We start from the raw sequence: 21,321 nt of genomic DNA on the forward strand, positions 1-21,321 counted from the left end.
CTCAGGGCCAGAGGGGAGGACAACGGAAAGGCCTACCACCTGAGCTCTGGTGCTGGCCCTGCCATGGCCATGTATTTACCTCACGCTGGCCTAGGTGACACGTTTGGAAAATGGGCATAGCAAAGCCACAGGTTTGTAGTGAGGACCAACTGAAGGAAATTACCACAACATGGTCTAGCGCTCTGAGGGGTCATTGCTGATGAGATCCACGTGTAGATGGTCCGCACGGGTGGTCAATGCCTGACCTCCATGTGGGTGCAGCTCACCAGCACTGCCCCCATGAGTCAGGGAGGGTGGGATCTGGAGAGGTGGGCTCACCCGGATGAATTGCTGAAAGCGTTTGTCTCGGGCATACAGCTCCTTATAGAGTTTTAAGGCCTTGGTGTGGCGGCTACAGAACTCCGAGTAGGTCTTCCGCATCTGCTCCGCGCTAGGACCTGAGAACTAGAAGTTGGTGGAGCAAGTCTAGGTCAGCATTCCACCACAGCCACACTGTACCCACTGGACACACCTCTGGCCTCCTGTCAAACAGACTGGCTTCCTGTCTCTCCAGCTTTCCCTGGCTCCCCTCCAACCCCTAGAGTTTGGATGCAAGAAATACGCAACCCAGTCACACCTCCTTCCATGAATGTCACCCAGGGGTCCTGCCTTTTCCCACCTGGCTGATAAGCAGATCACCCAAGCGGTGGATGACAAAGTTCCGGGTGCTGCCAGGGCATAGGGCCTGGCGTCGGCGTTCTAACAGCTGGCTGAGGAAGCGTGTGTGGATGTCACTGAGCTCGTCCACACAAGGGAACAGTCCATGGACCACGCTGGGCTCCAACTGTAGCTCTTCTAGCATCCCCGTGCGGAAGAGGCGGGTCATGATCTTCAGTGTTCTTACGTGGTGCAGCTCTGTCTGGATTAGCTCTGTGGGAGATGGGGACATTTGGTCTCTACCCTGGCTTGCCTGAAACTGGCAGGGCCCTAGGATAAGGACTTCACGGCTCATGTGAGGTTTCCAAGGTCCCTTCCAGGTTGATATTCTGCATTATTATGATGTTAGATCATTTTCTGATCATTTTTATCTTTGAAAAAACTTATTGGCCAGGCGCAGTGGCTCAAGCCTGTAATCCCAGCACTTTGGGAGGCTGAGGCAGGTGGATCACAAGGTCAAGAGATTGAGACCATCCTGGTCAACAAGGTGAAACCCCGTCTCTACTAAAAATACAAAAATTAGCTGGGCATGGTGGTGTGCGCCTGTAGTCCCAGCTACTCGGGAGGCTGAGGCAGGAGAATTGCTTGAACCCAGAAGGCGGAGGTTGCGCTGAGCCGAGATCGTGCCATTACACTCCAGTCTGGGTAACAAGAGTGAAACTCCGTCTCAAAAAAAAAACAACAAAAAACCGTATTTTTTTTTTTTTCCCAGAAACGAGCTCTTGCTCTGTTGCCCAGGCTGGAGTGTAGTGGCACTGCAGCCTGAAACTCCTGGGATCAAGCAGCCCTCCTGTCTCAGCCTCCCAAGTAGCTGGGACTATAGGTACACGCCACTACACCTGGCTAGTTTTTTAAAATATTTTTTAAAGACAGAGGTCTTGCTTTGTCACCCAGGTTGGTCTCAAAATCCTGGCGTCAAGTGATCCTCCCACCTCGGCCTCCCAAAATCGCTGAGATTATAGGCATGAGCCACCACGTCCAGCTCCATTTTTCATCTTTACACCTTATCATCTCAAGCTGTGAGCTATTTTAGGGCAAGAACCATATGTCTTCTACATGTCGAGGCTTCCCACAGCCTCCAGCACGGTGTTAGGCGTGGAACAAGCACAGAGTAAAGACTGAAGACTGAAATAAAGAAGGGATAAAGAGGGCGTTGGAGACCAACAGCATCAAGAGGCGGGGGCCTACTGGGCAACTTGTGGGATACCGGGCAGGGTCTTGGAGGCCAAGAGGATATAAGGGAAATTTCAGAGGTAGGGGCTGGTAGAAAGAAGGATACAGCTGGGCACGGTGGCTCACACCTATAATCCCAGCACTTTGGGAGGCTGAGGTGGGCAGATCACCTGAGGTCAGGAGTTCTAGACCAGCCTGGTCAACATGGCGAAAACCCTATCTCTACTAAAAACGTAAAAATTAGCCAGTCATGGTGGCTGGCACCTGTTATCCCAGTTACTCAGGAGGCTGAGGCAGAGAATCGCCTGAATCCGGGAGGTGAAAGTTGCAGTGAGCCGAGATCACGCCACTGCACTCCAGTCTGGGCAACAGAATGAGACTCGGTCTCAAAAAAAAAAAAAAAAAAGACCAAAAAAACAGGACACAGATAAACAGGACCAGGTGAAGGAAGAGGAAGACCAGGGCGGTCTTGGTCTTGGCTCACCGTAGATGACATCCTGCTGCTTCATCACCTCCTTCTTATGCTGCTGCAGGAAGCTGCTGTCCACAGCCAGGCTCCAGGAGTCAGCTGCAAAGTCCTTCTCATCCATCTCAAAGTCACTCATCAGCTCATTGTAAATTACCTCTGCACCTGAACATGTGCAGGGCAAGCAACTCAGAGGTCTTGAGTTCCCTTCCCTGGGTCCTTGGCCCTTCTCTAGATCCCTTCCCTCCTTGCCCTTCCCAGACGACTCCCACCAGCCTCTCAACCCCAGCCCCTCTTCATCTTCCTCAAGGCTCCTTGGGGCCCAGGCCTGCTCACCTTCGTCAATGAGAGATTCCACTGATAGGGTTCGGTTCCGCATGTTGAGGGAGTCTGTGGACTGTGAGAGGATCCGGCGCAGTCCCAGGGGAGACTCATCATTGAAATGTCTGAAGAAAGTGGGGGCTGTCTGCATCATCCCCCGTCGGGCAAGAGACCCCTTCCCAGGTAGGGAACCAAAGCCAGGATCCAAGAGGCAGTCCCCCTAAGTTCTCCTTACTCATCTGTCTACAGTTCTGAACTCAGGGATGGAAAGGGACCTCTCAGCACCCCTTGGTCTCCACTGCCACAGTCTCTGCCTGCCCCTTTCCCCAAACAGAGGCTCACCCAGCAATATTGGTGGTGGAAACACTCTTGGCTAAAGACAAGGAGGAGCGGCCACGGCGGGAGCCGAGGAGGGACTGCCGGAAGCTGTCGGAGGGGTAGATGGCCGAGCTCGGCCGCTCCCGGATGGTTGCTGTGAGGGAGAGAGACCCAGCAGGCAAACATCACACTCTGGTGCTTCCCAGGACTGAGGCCTCCCAGGCTCCTTCCTCTCACTCTACCTCAGCCCCCTCTAGTCAAGAAAGATGATAATGATGCCACCTTACATTGGTGCAATACTGTAATATTCACGAAGAACTTTTTCCTACTTATCTCCTCCCTGACATACATAGCCTATGAACAAACAGGAGCTCAGAAAGGCAAAAAGACTTGTCCAGGGTGACTTGGCTGATGGCTGGGCAGGGACTGAGGCTCTGCTCTTTATACCTGAGTGCCATGCTCTTTCTGTTACACCAAAGCTGTCTGAATTGACACTTGACAGCTGCCACCAACACTCCCAAAATGCAGTGTAAATGACTGATAAAAATACAGGTTGTGGCCAGGCTTAGGTGACCACCCATCTCCAGCCCTCATCCCCATTTGGACTCTCCCGTCCTGCTTCTGAGTCCAAGAGTCTGCGCCATCTCTTAGGCCCCGCTCTCTGCTTCTAATTGAGAAAAGGTGCTGTGCCTGGGAACAACCCTGGGGGGGCAGCAGAGCCCATGTGTTAAGCAGCATGGTGTTCAGGGGCTTGGGGGCCTCCTCCACTCCCCAACTACTCACTCTTACTTCGAAGAGACACGGACTGCAAGGCAGTGTTGTTCTTCAGCAGGGCCGCTTTCTGTTGCTGTGAAACAGAGCAAGAGAGAGATACCAAGAATGGCCGTCACCCAAGGATCACCCTGGGGGCATGGGGCAGGAGCTAGGTGGCTGGCCCCCTTAGGAGAAACCTGGCACTGTGGTTAAGGGGATCAGGGTGGTTGAGCCCAGTGCTGCAGGGACATGTCTGCAGCAACAGGCCTGGCCTACGTGGGGCCCGAGGCCAGGGGTTGAGGGTCTGGACTGCCCCATGGTGAGGAGGTGGGGTGGTGAGAAACACAGGGTAGGGAATGAATGGAAAAGGCACGAGGGTACCGCACACTCACTACCCTCTCCCCCAGCCCTCTGCCCTCCCTGCCGTCTCACCTTCTGCTTGACCTTGGTACAGTTGGCGAGGGTGTCTTTACAGCGGTTGTGGATAGTCACATTGCAGGCTGGGAGGGTGGGGTAGAGAGGGTGAAGGGAGGGCCGGGTGGTACAGGAGGGGACACACCCACATGCAGACACCCATCTCCTCCTGGCCACACAGTCCTCAGGGTCTCTCCCCCCTTCCCCGACTTCTGGGCCGTTACCACACTCCAGTCCCCCTCCTCCCACCTCCCTCTTCCTTCAAGCAGGAAATGAAGTGAGGGGGGGGGGATAGGTGCTGAATGAAATTAAAACAATCAGGTGGGATGGGCAATCCTGACCCCAAGGTGGCCTGAGGGGTGGACCAGAGGGGAGCAAGGGTCACTGGCTGCCAGAGATGAGCTCAAGAAGCACGAAGGTGGTTGTGAATGGCAGATGGAAGAAAGGACTCCCACAGAACAGAAGATGGCACAGAGGCAGCCAGGATGGGGCTGGGGCAGAGGGGAAATTAACATTCCCCGAGCTTTTATCATAGTCAAGGTTCCACATTTACTTAATCCTAACCACCTGTGGAGGGAGGTTCAGTTATCCTCATATCATGTATGAGGAACTTGTCCTGGAGTGGCTAAATCCTTCAGGAGTCACACAGCCAGTGGGAGAGCTGGGGTTTACACTCCCGCAGGCCTGAATCCAAGGGCCATGCTCCTTCCCTTGGACCACATGCCCTGGACTCCGGCTGGGCCTCAGCAGCTCCAAGGCTGATGGCTCCAGTGGCAGAGAAGGGACATGACCTGCTTTGCCCCAACCCTCCCCACCAAACCTGGCCTTCTCCCTTCCAGGCCTAGGAGTCCTGTTCCCCCAACTCAGGCAAATCCACAGCTCCCACACTCCATCTGCTTCTCCGCCATCCTCCACCCCACCTTGCCATGGGGTAGGAGAGAAGAAGAAAGGAAGAATCGCCGAGCCTAGGCACTGGGGCCCTTGCCATGCCCTTCCCAGACATGCCCTCAGCTCCGGGCCCTCTCCAGCTTCCCCTCCCCCATCCAACAACACCGGAAACTCTGCTAACTCTTTCAGACAATACCCAGCACCATGCTCACTTCCACAAATACAAGGCAAACAGGGTGGAGCAGAGGGGGCAGACAGAAGTGGGGGTTGCAGCTGCCCCCACCCCTCTGGAGCTCCCTTCTCCCACCCCCAACACTCAGTGTCTCTGGATCGAACCTCCGCTTTCCACCTGCTCTCAAAATAGTGCTGCCCGCCTCCCCTGTTCCCCTGGCAACAAGCTTCCGGATTGGGAATGTTGTCAGGTCTCTACAGGGATCTAGATTGGGGTTCCCTCCTCATCCTCACAACTCTAAGTTGAACAGTGAGGAAAGCAGGGAGGCGCCACTGGTTCTTCCTGGGGGTACCTTCCCCAAGTTCCATAGGGATTCACAGGCTACAGCTTTTGCCAACTATTCAGTAGCAGGTCACAATACCTTCAATCCTGCTCTAATCAGAGGCATTTCTGCCATAACTTCAGGAGGAAATGAGGGAGAGGGGGCAGCAGGAGCCCTCTGTGTAGGCATTCTGGGGAAGGAAAGAATTCCTGGCTTATACTCCCTAAAGACAGGGCTACACTCAGATCTGGATGACGGGCAGGGATTCTAACCCCTGCCCCCAACATACACATCCCTGCTGCATTCCCTCTTTCTCACTGTATAGTCAGACTAGAAATTTGAGATGAAGGGTCCTAATCCCATCTTCTGCTTGAAACATCAGAGGTTTCAGGCTCCACCCATAGGCAATAGAAAGGAAGGGGCAAGGGGACTGTGAAGTCCTGAATGCCCAGCTCTGCCCAGGAAGATGGGCAGAGCCAGCTGCAAGGCTGGCAGCTTTCCACCTAGTTCCTCTATCACCCCCCACCCCACTCCCTCCACACATACAACATTCCTGCTCCTTCTCCAATCAGTTCCCCTAACCCTTAGCAGCTGTTCAGGGAGCAAGAGGGGGGCCCAGTGGATGACAGCTGCAAGGGGAGCCAGCCCAGCCTCCCCTCCCCCACATTCCCAGATAGTCCGGCTTATGCTATATTCCAACAGCCACCACCCCTCAGCGTGAGGACAGGGAGCAAGGGATCAAGCATCTGGCCCTGGCATTTGGGCCCGGCTGGGGATGAGAGAGACGAATGATCCTCATGGGTCCAGGCAGATAAAAACAGATGCAAAGATCAGGGTCAGCGGGCACTGAGTCTGGGTGACTCTTAGGGTCCAAACAACTTACTTGGGCAGATGAGAGCTTCCTTGGCTGTGATGCTCTTGTTACAGGCATAGCACATGGTCATGCCTGAGACTGAAATGGTGGTGAAGAGGTGCCCGTTGGTATAGCGGGCATCCTTGGCTTCCTTCATCTTCTCCTTTTCCCGGGCCTGCGGAAAGGGTGAGAGGGAGAGGAAGTGAGGCTGGAAAATGCCAGGGTGCCTGGAGTCCAGAGGCAAGGAAGAAATGCCAGCCTGAGGAAAGACACCAGTTCCTAAAGCAGAGCCTGCAACTGGGTATCAGAGGCAGCTGTCCAGGAGTGACCAGGCCAGGCTCTGGGGCAGCCAGTCCAGACGGGTTCTGGGTCCCTGACCTACCTGGCCCCTGCGGCTGGGCTGCCTCCTATTGCCACTCATCTCCCTGGCTCGAGGTCTCTGCGTCCTCACTCCACCTTCCCAGTCCTAGCTCTGCTCGCCCCCGAGCTGCTGTACTCTCTTCTCTGTGCTAGGGGGAAGATGCGCAGAGAGGAGGGGAGAGCAGGCGAAGCAGAGGGTGCCAGCTCACCAGCGCTTTCCAATCTATGGGAGTTAGCTCCTCTTATAACCATGACAACCGATGTTGGAGCCGCTGTCTCCGTGGCAGTGGGGGGGGGAGCAGGAGATCCCCTTATTAGATTGGCTGAAGGGGGCAGAATGCCTCCCCCTTGCCACCCCCAAGCCAGAGGTCAGGATCCCAAACCTCTAGATCTTTTCACCAACCCTCAGCCAAGGAATACAGGCCTGTCTGGGAGGCAGCATGTCCCCTCATAACCTCAAGGCAAGGGCAGCTGCCTTTGGGTCATCCCTCCATTCTGAGATCTTTAAGTAAGGAATCTCAGCCAGCCATCTCGGTTGCTTTTGGCAGAAAATCTCTCCTGCAATCTGACTTTTATCCCTCTCATACTATCCTCCAGAGTTAAAATCTGGGAGAGTCCTCTTTTGCTCCTCACTCAACTGGGCTCTCCCATCCTAGGAAGTCCTTTCTGAGACCTACCCTCCATCCTTCAGTGCTGGTCTCCACAGATGGCGCACACCTTCCTCGGAGCCTCAGAGCCGGCCTTTCCCGACTCTGCTGTCTCCCATTTCCCCCAGTGTCCCTGCCTCTGCAAGTCGAGTCATTCTCCCTGACCTCCAGTCTGTCCCTCCTCAAGTCCCTACGCTTCCCAAAAAGTCTGAGAAGGCGAGAAGCGGGGGATATCACTCTCCCCACTATTCTAGGACCTTCCTCAGTTGTGACCCTGGATCTCTAAGATTTTCCCTCCGCTCTTGGAGGAGGAGTAGAAATTGACAAGACCACTCCCTCCAAGGTTTGCCAGGTTCTCAGAAATCAAAGAGCAGGATCCAGATGGCTGAGGGTGGAAGTCCCAAGACAGAGGCTCTGGGTTGGGGACAAAGAATTACAGTTCAGTGGGGAGCACTCAGCCCAGACTCTAGAAGACTAGTACTGACTCAGCCCAGGCCATGCTAGCAGCTGAGAGGTGGAAGAGGTAGAGTCTCACAGGCCTGGTGGTCAGGGCAGAAAAGGGTAAAAAGGGGAAGTGTGGAGGGGCTGAGTCAACAGTGCAGGGACGGAGGGCATGGGGCTGCAGTGCCTCGGGTCTCAGAGCTTCCTGGTGGCCCAAGATCCTTCTCTTTCCTGCCTTTCCTCCCAAGCTCCAGGTTTGCCTGATGACATGCAGAGTCCAGAGGTCTTTGGGTCAATCTCTTCTTCATTCTCCCCTCATGCATCCTCCCCACCCCCAATCATCCATTGTTCTCCTCCTCTTCCTCTTTCTCCTCCTCCTCCTCCTCCTCCTCCTCCCTTCTCTCAGGGTCTCCTTCCTGGGCTCCTCCCCCTCTGCCTTCCCTTTCTCAGCCTTGCTTCTCCGCCACTGTTCTCTCCTGCCCACGGCCTCTCCTCCTCTCCTCCTCACGCAGGCCAGCTGCTCCTCTACCTAAGCTTATTCAGGAAGCTGAGCTGCCTCTGGTCTCAAACTCAGAAACTGTTCTGGCCTCCTTTTTTCTATTCCAGTACCTACCTACTTGGACCACTAGAAAATGCTCCCTTTGGTCTAACCTCCACCTATCTTGTGCCAAATCATAGCTCTTTAGAAGTTCAAATTCAGGCTGGGCGCAGTTGCTCACATCTGTAATCCCAGCACTTTGGGAGGCCAAGGCAGGCAGATCACCTGAGGTGAGGAGTTCGAAATCAGCCTGGTCAACATGGTGAAATCTTGTCTTTACTAAAAATACAAAAAATTAGCTGGGCGTGTTGATGGGCACCTGTAATCCCAGCTACTTGGGAGGCTGAGGCAGGAGAATCGCTTGAACCCGGGAGGTTGGGGGTTGTGGTGAGCCGAGATTGGGCCACTGCAGAGTGAGACTCCATCTCAAAAAAAAAAGAAGTTCAAATTCACCTCTGAATAATAACCTCCCAGGATCTCAAAGACCAAGTCCAAATATCTCTTCCCACTGCCATACACTCTCCCTTTTCTCCTCTTCTCCTGCCCTTCCAGCCTTCTCTATGGCACAAATCCAAAGTTTGAGAATTTATCACATTTGAATTAAAAGCAAGAGGCCAGCGAGGCCGCTCACGCCTGTAATCTCAGCACTTTGGGGGGCTGAGGTGGGAGGATCGCTTGAAGCCAGGAGTTTGAGGACAGCCTGAGCAACACAGCCAGACTCCTGTCTCTATTAAAAATACATACATAAATAAATAAAAGAAAGCTGAAAATAGTATTAACAAAAAAAATATGGCTGGACCAGGGTCACTCCAGAATGGGCAATGCTGCTGCTCTGCCCCAATGCTGCTACAAGTGCCCTCTTCCACACCTGACCTCTGCCCTCCCCTCCCCTGTGGCAGCCACAAACACTCATCTGCCCCACCAGCTCAGATGGAGTGGCAAAGGGAGGAAGAGGACTAGGGCAGCCAGAGAACAGGGTCTCTAGGGGCCCCTCCCCTCTCTGGCATCGATGCTCCATAGACAGCCCCGGTACTCTGGGCCCTGCCTCCTCCACCTCTCAACACTCACCCTCTCTCGAAGTGACCCCCGCTCTAGGTGGGACAGCAGCGGGCAGCAGCCACAGCAGCAGCACATCCCAGCACGGGCACTGCCCAGCAGTAAGCGGCCCTGGCACTGCCTAGTGCTATTGTCCCAGAGGTGGCCTGTGCCCGCCCCAGGGCCCAGGCTTCTGAGGATGGAAGGACACAGGGCCTGCTTCCCAGGGGTGCCTGCTCCAGAGATGCAGTAAGTGGGCTTGTTTGGTTCTTTGTCCTACTCTTTTCCAGGTATTCCAAAGATAATCATGCTGGTCTCCCATTTACCCACCCCTAAGTAGGGCACCCCTTTACCTCCAAGACCCGATCCGTCCACCAAGAAAAAGGGCCCATTACTCCATAATCCATAACCCCCACCCCAGTGCTCAGAGGCTCTTCTTGCTTAGTTCAGTCCTCTGCTCTCCAGCATCTAGAGTCATTCTTTTTCTTTTTGAGACAGGGTCTCACTCTGTTGCCTGGAGTGCACTGGCACTATCATGGCGCACTGCAGCCTCAACCTCCCGGGCTCAAGTGATCCTTCCACCTTGGTCCTCCAAACAGCTGGGACCACAGGCATGCATCATGATGCCCAGCTAATTTTTAATTTTTTTTATATAGACAGGGTCTTGCCATGTTGCCCAGGATGGTCTCGAACTCCTGGATTAAGTGATTCTCCTGCCTCGGGCTCCCCAAAGTGCTGGAATTACAGGTGTGAGCCACCACACTCAGCCCTAGAGTCATTCTCTTTCTCACAAATCCCATGGGAAGTTCTTCTTGCCACACACCTTCATCCACACTACTGCTACATCAAGTGTAAAGTAAATAAAGAACATGAAAGCCCTCAGCACAATACCTGGTATACAACAGGCACCCAATACATGTCTCAAAATGAAAGAAAAGGAAGGAAGCAAAGAAGCAAGGAAGGATGCATGGACACCAAGACATGGGGTCTCAGCAGCACCCTGGCCCCTACTTGGAATTCTCTTGTCAGAGCTTTAGAACCCTCTGTCTTCTTGTTTCTCCTTTCCCCCTCCTCCTGAAGGGCTCTCAGCCGTTTCTCTCCTATTTCCTTTGAGCGTAGACCCTGAGGATTTCCTCTGGAAATCAGAAGACCAACCCCAAACTTCCTCCCACTGTCTTCCTAGATCTCAGTCACTTTTGTTAAAGAGAGACAGGGCCGGGCCAGGCGCAGTGGCTCACACTTGTAATCCCAGCACTTTGGGAGGCCAGGGCAGGCGGATCACTTGAGGTAAGGAGTTCGAGACCAGTCTGGCCAACATGGCAAAACCCCATCTCTACTAAAAATACAAAAACTGGCTGGGTGTGGTGGCAGGTGCCTGTAATCCCAGCTACTCAGTAGGCTGAGGCCGGAGGATCGCTTGAACCTGGGAGGCAGAGGTTGCAATGGGCTAAGATTGCACCACTGCACTCCAGCCTGGGCAACAGAGTGAGACTCTGTCTCAAAAAAAAAAAAAAAGAAAAAGAAAAAGAAAAAATAAAGAAGGACAGGACAGGACAAGATTAATGGCAGACAGCATCGGGGCTCTCCTTCGAAAAGCTCAAAGGCAGACACAGTCTCCCCTCTTCTCTCCACTTTGTCTCCCAGGCTAAGGGATGAGGAAACCGGGACGTACATGGAGGAGAAGGCAATGCCAAGGTTGGGACTTTGGCTTCCTGTGCTCCCAGCAGGCAGCAAGGCCTAGCAGGTCCACTCAGGCAAGGTAGAGCTTCTCCAAGCGAGCCCTAAGCCTTCATCTGCCTTTTTTTCTTTTTAGGGCCGGGCGCGGTGGCTCAGGCCTGTAATTCCAGCGCTTTGGGAAGCCGAGATGGGTGGATCACGAGGTCAAGAGATTGAGACCATCCTGGCCAATACGGTGAAACCCCGTCTCTGCTAAAAATACAAAAATTAGCTGGGTGTAGTGGCACGTGCCTGTAGTCCTAGCTACTCAGGAGGCTGAGGCAGGAGAATCACTTGAACCCGGGAGGCAGAAGTTGCAGTGAGCTGAGATGGTGCCACTGCACTCCAGCCTGGCGACACAGCGAGACTCCATCTCAAAATAATAATAGTAATAATAATAATAATAGATTTTTTTAAACTTAATTTTTTTGTAGAGTGAGGTCTCACTGTGTTGCTGGCCTCAAACTCCTGAGCTTATGGGATCCGGCTGCCTCGGTCTCCCAAAATGCTCGGATTACAGGGGTGAGCCACTGTGCCCGGCTCTCTCAGCTGCCTTTGGTTCTCTCTCAGGTACGTCCAAATCAAGACTTCTGGGAGAGTCACACGGTACTCAGAATCACCTCTCCTCCAGCTGCACTGGCAGCAGCCCCTTCCCCAAGATGGTGACACCTCTGTCCATACCCTCTGGAATAGTGATCAGAGAGACTGTGGAGAGTTCCACTGGGATTCGAATCACCTGTGGCTCAGCCCCTGGACAGCAGAGGCGCCGCTGGCTATGCAGGGCACTGAGTCCTGGAGGATGAGCCATAGAGCTGGGAAATGAAGAGATGAGGGGTTGCTGGCCATGGGACTGAGAAGAGGGCTTGGGATGGCCTCGGCCAGGCCCTGCACCTTTATGAGCTTCCAGGGACAAGGAGAAGACAGGAGGCTGAGGGGAAGGCAGCCAAATGGAAACGCTAATGCCAACGCCAGAAACAACACAGAAAGACACCTCTGAACACACAAAGGCACTTAATACATGCTCGCTTAGTGAATGAAGATGAGACGCTGGCAATGGGGGTGGGCACATGGGTGAAACAGAATAGGAGTGCCCAGGGCCACAGGGAATAAATCAGGTTAGGGACCCTGAGACCCAAGCATTCTGGACCCTAGCCTGCCCCCTACCCGGTCACACCTGTCAGGCCAGGAGAGAGAGACAAGCAGAAAGCGAGGGGGGTAGCGATGCAAACAGACAGGCATTTGTGCAAGTGAACAATAGCTGTGCCAGGACTCCCTGCCCTCCTGGCACAGGGCAGGCCGGCTGGGTTGGGAGGGGGGCAGCTGCTGCCTGCAACCCCACCCCCACCCTCTCCCAAGGAGACATAAACAAACCCTGAAGGGTCCAGCAGGCTCCTCTCAGCCTTTTCTCTTAACAACTTCAGAAATCCTGACCAATCCGCTCACTCAGCTCCTAGATGATACTTCCAAACAGAAACTAAAGCTAAAGATGGAGCTACTTCCTAATGGCCAGAGAGCACGAACCCCCTATTTTGGTGACCACTGTAGCCCAGAGCATCTGGGATGGACAGGAGGGCAGGCGGGCAGACGGACTCACTGACACACCAGCACACCAGTAACATGCACACGAAGGATTCACACATTCAGACCTGTCCCCTCTGATTCCAAGGTCACAGTTCCAGAGCCAGAGTGACTGAGATTAGACCCCACTGTAACTCCACTGGCCAGCCTCAGCAGGTCTTTCTCTAGGCCGTCTAACCTCCTGCAAGTCACTCAGTGACTTCCCTAAGCTTTAGGCTCCCTTCCCCCATCCTGACTTCTCCCCTCCCCCTCAGCTCTCTCCCTAACCTTCATGACCCCCAGAACCTTTTATCAAGTCCCCTGAAGCCTCAGCCACCCAGAGGACCCCCCATTCTTCCACTCTCTTCCAACAGCGTCAGCCCCCTCAGCTCCCTCCTGGGCTCTCCCAGCCATCCTCTCTGCTGCGCTCCCAGTCCCGCACACAAAGCCGGCCACCTCTCTATTCCTCAGAACAAAGGCACAGTCGCTCTGCACACTCCCCACTCCACCTGCCCACCACACACTCCAGTGCTGCGGTCGTAGGGATTCCAAGGGGACCCCCCAGCCTCCACAGTCATCCCTGGATCTCTGGTCCCTGCTTGGCAGAAAAGGACCCTTTGTTCTAAGCAAGGTGAAGGCTGGGGTTTGGGAAAGGAGAAAGGGAAGAACGGGGTGGCTAAAGAGAGAAAGGGGCCTTGTGGGGTCTGGGGCTTGTGGAGGTAGGAAGTACAGCAGAGAGAATTGAGGAGGTGGAGGACTGAAGACAGCCTGGAAGAACAGAAATGCAGTGAAAAGAAAAAGGAAGCATGGAGGGGCTACACAGAGAGGTCCCGTGAGGATGGGATGGAGGAAGGGCAGGTTAAACTCACATTCCTCCTCCTCCGAGGAGCTCCCAGGGAGGGAGGCAAGAAATGGGGAGGAGTGGAGGTGTCAGGGCTTAGCTGTGACCCATCCCCCAAGGAGGTAGCAGGGGAGACCATCTTCCTCAAATAATGTCTTTTCCAGCGGCGCCCCTCTACTTCCCACCACAGTATAAAAAGAAAAGAGACAGCTGGTGTGCTGGGGGGAGGGGGAGAGGGGATCCAGGGTTTGCTGGCTAAGAACCAACTCCCCCTTCTGTAACCACAGCTTTCCGGAGGTGGCCCTCCCCTTCCGACCAGCCCAAACTGACAACCACCCTCCTCCTGTGGCCTCTAGGCCCTCTCAGATCCACCCACTCAGCCCCCACTCCCCGCTGGCAGCCAGATTCCCAAATTACCCGCCCCCCACAGCCAGCCCCCAGGGTAAGAACAGCCAGTCCCCCCACCACCAAAAAAACAAAAACAGAGCATGAACACCCAGGTGTCTGACCTCCCAGCTCCCCACGATAATGGAAAAGGGATCCCAGTATCTACCCCGCCAGAGCCAATCTCTGTGCCCCGAAGCCAGGTCTTCCCCCCACCGGCTCCCCCATGGCTTTCCTTTTTAGGGTGGAACCAAATTTCCGTGGTTTCAAAAAACCTCTCCCGCCCCCCTTGGCTCTACTCCAGGGTCTCAGCTCAAACGGTTGAAAAAATAAACAGACTTTTGGAGCTGCGGCTGGGCCGGGCCTGGCCAGCGGCTGTGAAGAGCCTGTCTGCCACCCCACTGTTCCACCACACTTCAGCCACCTCACCCTGGCCCTCTGTTTGTCTTAGGCTCTACTCAAATCCCCAGCTGCTTTCCGGACAGCAAAATCTAATCCCAACCCCCTAAGGAAAGTCTTTGAAGCCGCCTTCCCTGGCCCTCCACCCCCAACCCAGGATGGAACCTCTCCCAGTTTAGCAACAAAACAGGTAGCCAGGCTAGGAACTAGCAGGGAGGGGGAGGGGAGGGCTTTCTATCTCCCTTAAGGTACTGCTCCCATGCTTGAAGATGGTGATCAGCATAGGCTGGCACCAGGGCAAGGCACTGAGGCTGGAGACAAGCCAGAGATTAAAGCAGCTCTGGGCTGGGACCTGGCCTGTCTGATAATGGGTAGTGTGGGTGCCCCAAGGAGCTGGTGTCTGCAGGCACCACCTTCCTTTCTGCTCTGACTTATTCACCTGCAAGTCAGCTTCATCATTTCCTGGGGTCTGGGTGTGGTAAGGTCAGGGCGCTTGGAAATGGGACTGAGTACAAAGGCAGGGATAAAGGGTACGTGGAGAGGAATGTCCAAGAGGTCATGATGGGAGAGGGGTGTGGATAATTATACACCGAGACTCATGAAATGCCAGGTGAAGGGACCCCCCAAGATGAGCAGATAAGGGAATGAGAGCGCTGGGGGAGGAGGAGGGAGGGCAGGAAACACAGCGCACACTGCCAGGTGGGTCACCCTAAGGCTTTCAGGTTGGGAGAAAGAGGAGCTGGAGGCTGGTGGGGCAGATACCATGGGGGCCCGGTGTTCCAGGCAGAAGTGCTCAGGATGGAGGAAAGGAGCCCAGCTACACAAAGACCTCTGCTCCCTTCACCTACAGGTGATGGCTTGGGGGAAGTAAGCGGTCCCCGAGCCGTCCCGACCCCAGCCACCCGCCCACCCAGAGGGCAGAACTGAATCACAGCTGGAAAGTCCATTTGCGAGGAGAGGAGGAGCTGACTTTTGTCTTGGAGGGGTGGTGGTGGTGGTGGGAGGAAACCGGGAAATCACCCCCTCCGCCCCCTCCGCCGGATGGCGGGGACAAAGGGGGAACGACCGAGCCAGCGACCGGGGGGTGGGGGGGGTCGCAACGCCGAGAGCAAACGGTGGGGCCCGGGGCGGGGGAGAGGGGGTGCCGGAGCTCCCACCGCCCCCATCCCCGGGACACACACCTCCCTCTTCCCGCTCCGTCCCTTACCGGAGCAACTTTCTTTCGCGCGGCCTAAAGCTCTCGGTCCCGCCGGCTGGGAGGCGACCAAGCCCAGGTTTGCTCCCTCCCGGGATCCCAGCACCGAATCGCGCGGCGGAGTGGAGGCGCGGGTCGCGTCTGCCGCTCCCCCCACCCCTCCCCGCTCGCTCGCAGTCCCCACCCACCCCGTCCCGCCGCTCGCCGCTCCGCCCGATTTTGGCGCCCAGAAAGCAGGCGGGGAGACAGGGGATACGCCGCGGGTGCCGGGGTTCGGGGAGCACCCGGGGACCGCGGCGGAGGGAGAGGAGGGGTTTCTGAGCCCACCTTGCTCGCCAGCTCTTTGCTCCGGTCGATCCGCGCCCGCGTGAGGGATTCGATCCGAGACATAATCGGACGGGGGGACCCGAGAGGACGCGGCGCGGACCCCGGCGTCCGGCTATTGTGGGGGGAGGGCTGGGGGGAGGGGTCCGGCCCGCACGCGTCGGTCTTGGGGACAGGAAGTCTGACTCCCCTCGCCCCGTACCCAGCGCCAGTTCCTCAAACCCGAGTCTCCTCCCCCGCCCAGGCTCAGGAAGGGGGGAGGCGGAGCGGAGGGAGGGCGGGGTGCCGGCTCTCGGGACGGGACGCCGGGGTTTGTGTGGGGGCAGCTAGGAGAGGTTCTAGGGTCCTAGGACAGCTTTGAGAGGCCCCTCGGCTTGGTTCCCCTTCAGCGCCCGGGGGCGCCCTCCAGCCCCAGAGACCCGCCTCTCAGCTCTGCTGTTCCTAAAACCCAGCCCGCAGCCCTGGCCGGACCCAGGTCTGCCCTTTCCCCTCTCCCCGCTCCTTCTTCCCTTCAGCCCTCCCCCTCCTTCCCTCCCTCCCCCACTGCGTTACTTCAGTCTTTAAAGACCCGCAGGCAGGAGGATTCCATCCCCTCCCACAGCTCTTAGAGAACCCAGGGCTGGTTCCTTCCTGGATTTCGGGGACCCACCATCAAAGCAGGCCTGAGCAAACTGACCCCTTTTACGATTGCGGCCAGAGGGAGAGGAAATCAAAGGAGAACTAAAGGCTGGGTCTTCTGTACACGGGACGGGTAGGATTCAGTCCCAGAGGTCGAAGAATAGAGAGGAGCGAATTCTCCCACACGCCCCCACCCTTCGGGGCCTTTCTGACCCCACTCTGCCCATCCACCTCCTAGCTCCGCCTCTGCCAGCTACTTTGGGGGACTAGGTTGGGATTCTCACTTTTACGGAAGGCTCTAAGAAGCTGAGAAACACCTTCCATGTCTCGAACGCCAGTTCTCTCAGTTGCAAGTGAAGCCGTAACTGAAAGACAGAAACCAGCCTGCCCTAGACAAGGACAGTTAGGGCCCAGCTAGCCTCTCCACAAGAAGCAGGGTAAGGTGGGGCACTCATCTCTCTGGACCCTTTGCCCCAGCCTGAGCCAGCCTCCACTTCGGGTGAGTTTCCTGCTATTGGGAAAATCCTCTTCCAGTCTAACTACGGTCATTCACAATGCAGTTCATTTCCGCCTCTCAGGGGCTCCCATTTCTCTGGAGAAACCAGAAGCCCGGAGAGGCATGGCACAGAGCATTCTGTTAGCAGGCTCCGGCCTGACTCTGGCCCCAAAGGGCATGGGAGAAGAAGAGAGGGAGAGGAGGCCCAGCCCAGATCCAGCAGCTCCCTGACCTGGCTCTGCAGTGGGGCCAGGCTGCAGGTTTCAAGCCCAACTCAGCACTCTTGTAGGTGCCAATTTTAGCCTCTGCCACTATTTTTGGGCTCCACTGCCTCACCACTGGCTGAGCTGGTTGGGCTGCTCACCCCCAGCACTACCCCCACACTGCCCTCCAGCTTCCCCTCCTGCCTAGCAACTCTTTCTTCACCTTCACCCATTCCCCTGTTTAGAACCCTTACATAGCAAAGACTAGAAAAAAAGGAGAGGGCATAAACCACGCCCAGTTTAGGCTGGATGGAAATCAGAAAGCAGGAAGGACTTTCCCAGGGCCATAGCTGGTTCTTCCAGGCTTGCACCTGCCAAGGATACCTAGGGCGGAGGGCCTAGGAACTCCCCCAAATCAAGAGTCCTGAGACTTTTGGCTCCAGAACTCCAGACTCACCTCCCCTGGGGTGGGCAGCCAAGACTCAGGAATGTACTAAATTTAAAAACAGACAGTCAGAGGCCAGAATCTTGGCCTCAAGGCTCCACCCACTGGAGGCCCAGAGACAAGATCTGGGCTGGGACCTCAGCTTCTCTCCCCAGTCTGAGGCAGGAGGGTGCTGCAAGCTATGGATAGAATCTTAAAGGGCCACACTCCAGCCTGGGTACCCAGGAAATGTAGAATTTGAACCCCAGGGTTTTTCAAGGGACCTCACGGTTCCTCAGCTCAACTTAGAAGGTCTCTATGAAAGAAGAGGACCTGACTCTCCAACCCTTTTCTGTCGCCCTCCCCAACCTTCAGTCTACTTTCCATCCCACCTGCTGTTACCCTAACCCCCCACCCTCGCCCCCGCCCATGCCTTCCCCTTAGAAGATGAATAAGAAGGAAAGGGACTAGGAACAGGGAAAAGGAAAGTGTTCTGCCTTTAAAAACACCTGTGTTTAGTGAGCTTGGCCTGCAGCTTGGCTCAGTTTACATGTCCTTTACCCTCTTAAACAATGAACACCTTTCCCTTCTCCTCGGCATCATCTGCCCCCCTTTTCCAAGCCCCCTTCTTCAGTCTGGCCTCCTTTCTACTCCTATCCAGTGATATCTTCCAGATTTTCAGAAATAATTTTTTTTAGATACACAAAAACAAACATTTCAACCGGGATCCAAAAGTAGCCACCACCTTCTTTAGCCCATTTAACTTGAGGAAATATGTCCCCTCCCATTTCATGGGTATGGAGGAGGTCCCAGGGAAGAACCTCGTTGCCAAAGTCTTGGCCAATTGGTGAAGAGATGGAGCTCCCGGGTATACCCGAGCCTAAACTCTATACTGTCCCAAGGGTGGTTTGTTTTTCTTCTTTCTTCTATTGGTCTGGACCTTGTATACTCTGGGAGGAGGTGATTAAGGCCAAATTGCCTTAAGGGGCCATCCTGCCAGAAGCTGGAAGAAGAAGGGAAGGATGAGAGGGAATGAACTGTTAGGGCTAAGGAGAGAAGCAGAGGCAATCCAGAGCCAAAGCCCTGGTTTCTGATACGGCGCTGCTTCTCACGAGGTGTGAGATCTTGGGCAAAGTAACTAACCTTTAAGTATTTGTCTGTAAAATTGAGATTGAAACACTTATCTTTGCCAGAATCGTTATAAGAATTGAATGAGCTGACCCCTGGAAAGTGTGTCATCAAGTGTGCAGCGCTACTCAAGGCGGAGGGACTAAGCCACTTCCTTCTCTCACTGCTTGACTGAGCCTCCTCCAGCCCCACCCCCTGACGTTTACTGCCTATGGAGGAAGAGATTAAGTGAAGCAGGCCCACACATTCATGAAGGTGGAACGAAGATGCGCCAGGAGATGACAGAGAGGGAAACAGAGGAAGACGGGACCACAGACATGGGGAGGAAAGGCTGAACGAGGCAATGTCTTGACTCATTCTGACTCTTCCCTGTTCCCGATCTGGGCTCCAAAGTCTCTGCCCACATTCCCCTTCACTAGGTTACTCAACCCTCCACCAGACTGCTAGGTCAAGGGTGGACAAACACACGAACGGGATCTGGATGCCTCTGGGCAGTACTGACTTCCCCTACCATTCCCACAGCAAGAAATGGGGGTGATTCCATCACCGACTCCCCTACCCTGCAGTGAGACAGCCTGTAGGGAAGTGGGACTCAGACCCCAAGGTCTCTGTTTTTGCTTTGTTCCCTCAAGATTTCCGTTGCCCCATGGGAGAGAAACTCACTGTCCCACCTGCCCTCCCTTCCCATCAGCGTTCAGATTCTCCCACTGCCCCTCTTCTGAGACTCACCCAGTCTCATGCCTCCATCAGCCTCAACTCCCCACCCATGGCCTGTGGTGAGAAGGTGCTAACAACAGGACCTGCTTTAATCTTGACCTTTGCAGCCCACCCAGAGAAAAGGGAATCATGGCCGAAAAAAGGCTGGAAGAGGAGAGAACTCTGGCACTATGGGTGGGGCTAGGAGGAGCCCAGGCAACCTTACTGGTGAGGATCTCATGGCTCTTCAAGGTGTATATATGATGACTTTTCTGGGGTTTCTCTCAACACTCAGAATCCGCCCCAGTGGGAAAGTACATGCATACCTGGGAGGCCAGGGGAGGAAAAGGGAGACGGCTCACTCTGCCAGTAAATGAAGAAAGTGGAAATGAATTCAAGGAGCCAGCAGGGTTCCCAGTTTCACCAGAGCCTGAGGCTTGGTAATAAGGATGAGAGCAATGTGCCTTCACTTCCTGGGATCAGAACAGCACATGGCCGCACGAATGGGTATGCATGTGCTTCCATAATCATACACTTTCCCAGCTTCTCTCTGCCTGTGGTCTAATTTCAACTCCTTCAGCTGCTGTATCCACCCATAAAATTATGAGTGTAAAAGCACTTTGCAAATGCTGATACTCTATGAAGAAGTAAAAAGTAGTGCTGTAATTATTATCATTATTATGTCCAATGGCTGAGGATTCTGCTGCCCACCTGTCAGCTATGTGAGGCCTAAAGAGGGAGGGCTAGACCATTCCTCAGCGTCTGAGGTTCCCGGCCCTTTTCCCCCTCCAGCTGTCCACAGCCGACTACTAAGCTGGAAGCGTAGGGGAAAGCAGAAAAAAGGTGATTTACTGCGACACAGAGACACAGACTAAAAGAGACAGCAGGTGTTCTCTTAAAATTTGAACCATTTGACTGGGCACAGTGGCTCACACCTGAAATCTCTGCACCTTGGGAGGCCAAGGCAAGAGGATCGCTTGGGCCCAAAAGTTAGAGGCTGCAGTGAACTATGATCATGCCATTGAACTCCAGCCTGGGAGACGGAGACCCCCTCTCTTAAAAAAAATGAAACATTTAGCCAGGCGCAGTGGCTCATGCCTGTAATCCCAACACTTTGGGAGGCCAAGGCAGGTGGATCATGAGGTCAGGAGTTCAACCAGCCTGGCCAAGATGTTGAAACCCCATCTCTACTAAAATACAAAAATTAGTCGGGTGTGGTGTCAGGCACCTGTAATTCCGGCTACTCAGAAGGCTGAGGTAAGAGAATCGCTTGAACCCCAGGGACAGAGGTTGCAGTGAGCAGAGTTCATGCCACTGCACTCCAGCCTGGGTGACAGAGTGAGACTCCGTCGCAAAAAAAAAAAGAAAGAAAAGAAAAAGAAAAATTTGCCAGGTGAGGTAGCTCATGCCTGTAATCCCAGCACTTTGGGAGGCCAAGGTGGGCGGATCATCTGAGGTTGGGAGTCCAAGACCAGCCTGACCAAGATGGAGAAACCCCGTCTCTACTAAAGGGACAAAAAAATAGCTGAGTGCGGTGGCACATGCTTGTTAACCCAGCTACTTGGGAGGCAGGGGAATCGCTTGAACCAGGGAGGCAGAAGTTGCAGTGAGCTGAGATCACGCCATTTCACTCCAGCCTGGGCAACGAGCAAAACTCCATCTCAAAAAAAAAAAAAAAGAAAGAAAAATTGAACCATTGCTCTGAGTTTCTATTAGGGAGAGTGATGCGATGTGGCGATGGTGTGATGGGAGAAAGGGAACCGGGGAGGGCAGTGGGGTTCCAAGCTTCCTGCTTCCCCAGTTGACTCCTACCTTGGCCTTTCCGGTCATGCCCAAGAGGAAGCTGAAGGTCCGTCGCAGGGAGGAGCCTGCCCAGGTACCTGAATGTCCTTCCAGCTGGCTGCAGCTGCAGAGAGAGAAAGACTTGAGGAGATGGGGGAATG

General features: G+C 54.7%; 1 protein-coding gene across 50 annotated transcripts in view; it reads right to left on the reverse strand.

Annotated features, from left to right (window-relative positions):
• ARHGEF2 (Rho/Rac guanine nucleotide exchange factor 2) overlaps positions 1-21,321 on the reverse strand; it is a 65,289-nt gene that overhangs the window by 18,201 nt on the left and 25,767 nt on the right. For 21 of the 50 annotated variants that reach the window (XM_035279563.3, XM_035279562.3, XM_035279561.3 and 18 more), the window contains 9 exons: positions 21,191-21,284; positions 6,407-6,551; positions 4,160-4,227; positions 3,758-3,821; positions 2,999-3,128; positions 2,672-2,781; positions 2,354-2,500; positions 659-909; positions 319-444 (listed from right to left, as the gene is read on the reverse strand). In XM_035279563.3, coding sequence (XP_035135454.1) covers positions 319-444; positions 659-909; positions 2,354-2,500; positions 2,672-2,781; positions 2,999-3,128; positions 3,758-3,821; positions 4,160-4,227; positions 6,407-6,551; positions 21,191-21,284 — 1,135 coding nt within the window. Of the gene's footprint in view, positions 1-318; positions 445-658; positions 910-2,353; positions 2,501-2,671; positions 2,782-2,998; positions 3,129-3,757; positions 3,822-4,159; positions 4,228-6,406; positions 6,552-6,758; positions 6,851-7,413; positions 9,526-14,064; positions 14,110-15,501; positions 15,602-15,816; positions 16,038-21,190; positions 21,285-21,321 lie in introns of those variants that run through there. The other 29 variants (XM_035279570.3, XM_035279567.3, XM_078355951.1 and 26 more) reach the window with 13 other exon arrangements.

The sequence above is a fragment of the Callithrix jacchus genome, chromosome 18, assembly GCF_049354715.1.
Source record: "Callithrix jacchus isolate 240 chromosome 18, calJac240_pri, whole genome shotgun sequence".
Classification (NCBI taxonomy): domain Eukaryota; kingdom Metazoa; phylum Chordata; class Mammalia; order Primates; family Cebidae; genus Callithrix; species Callithrix jacchus.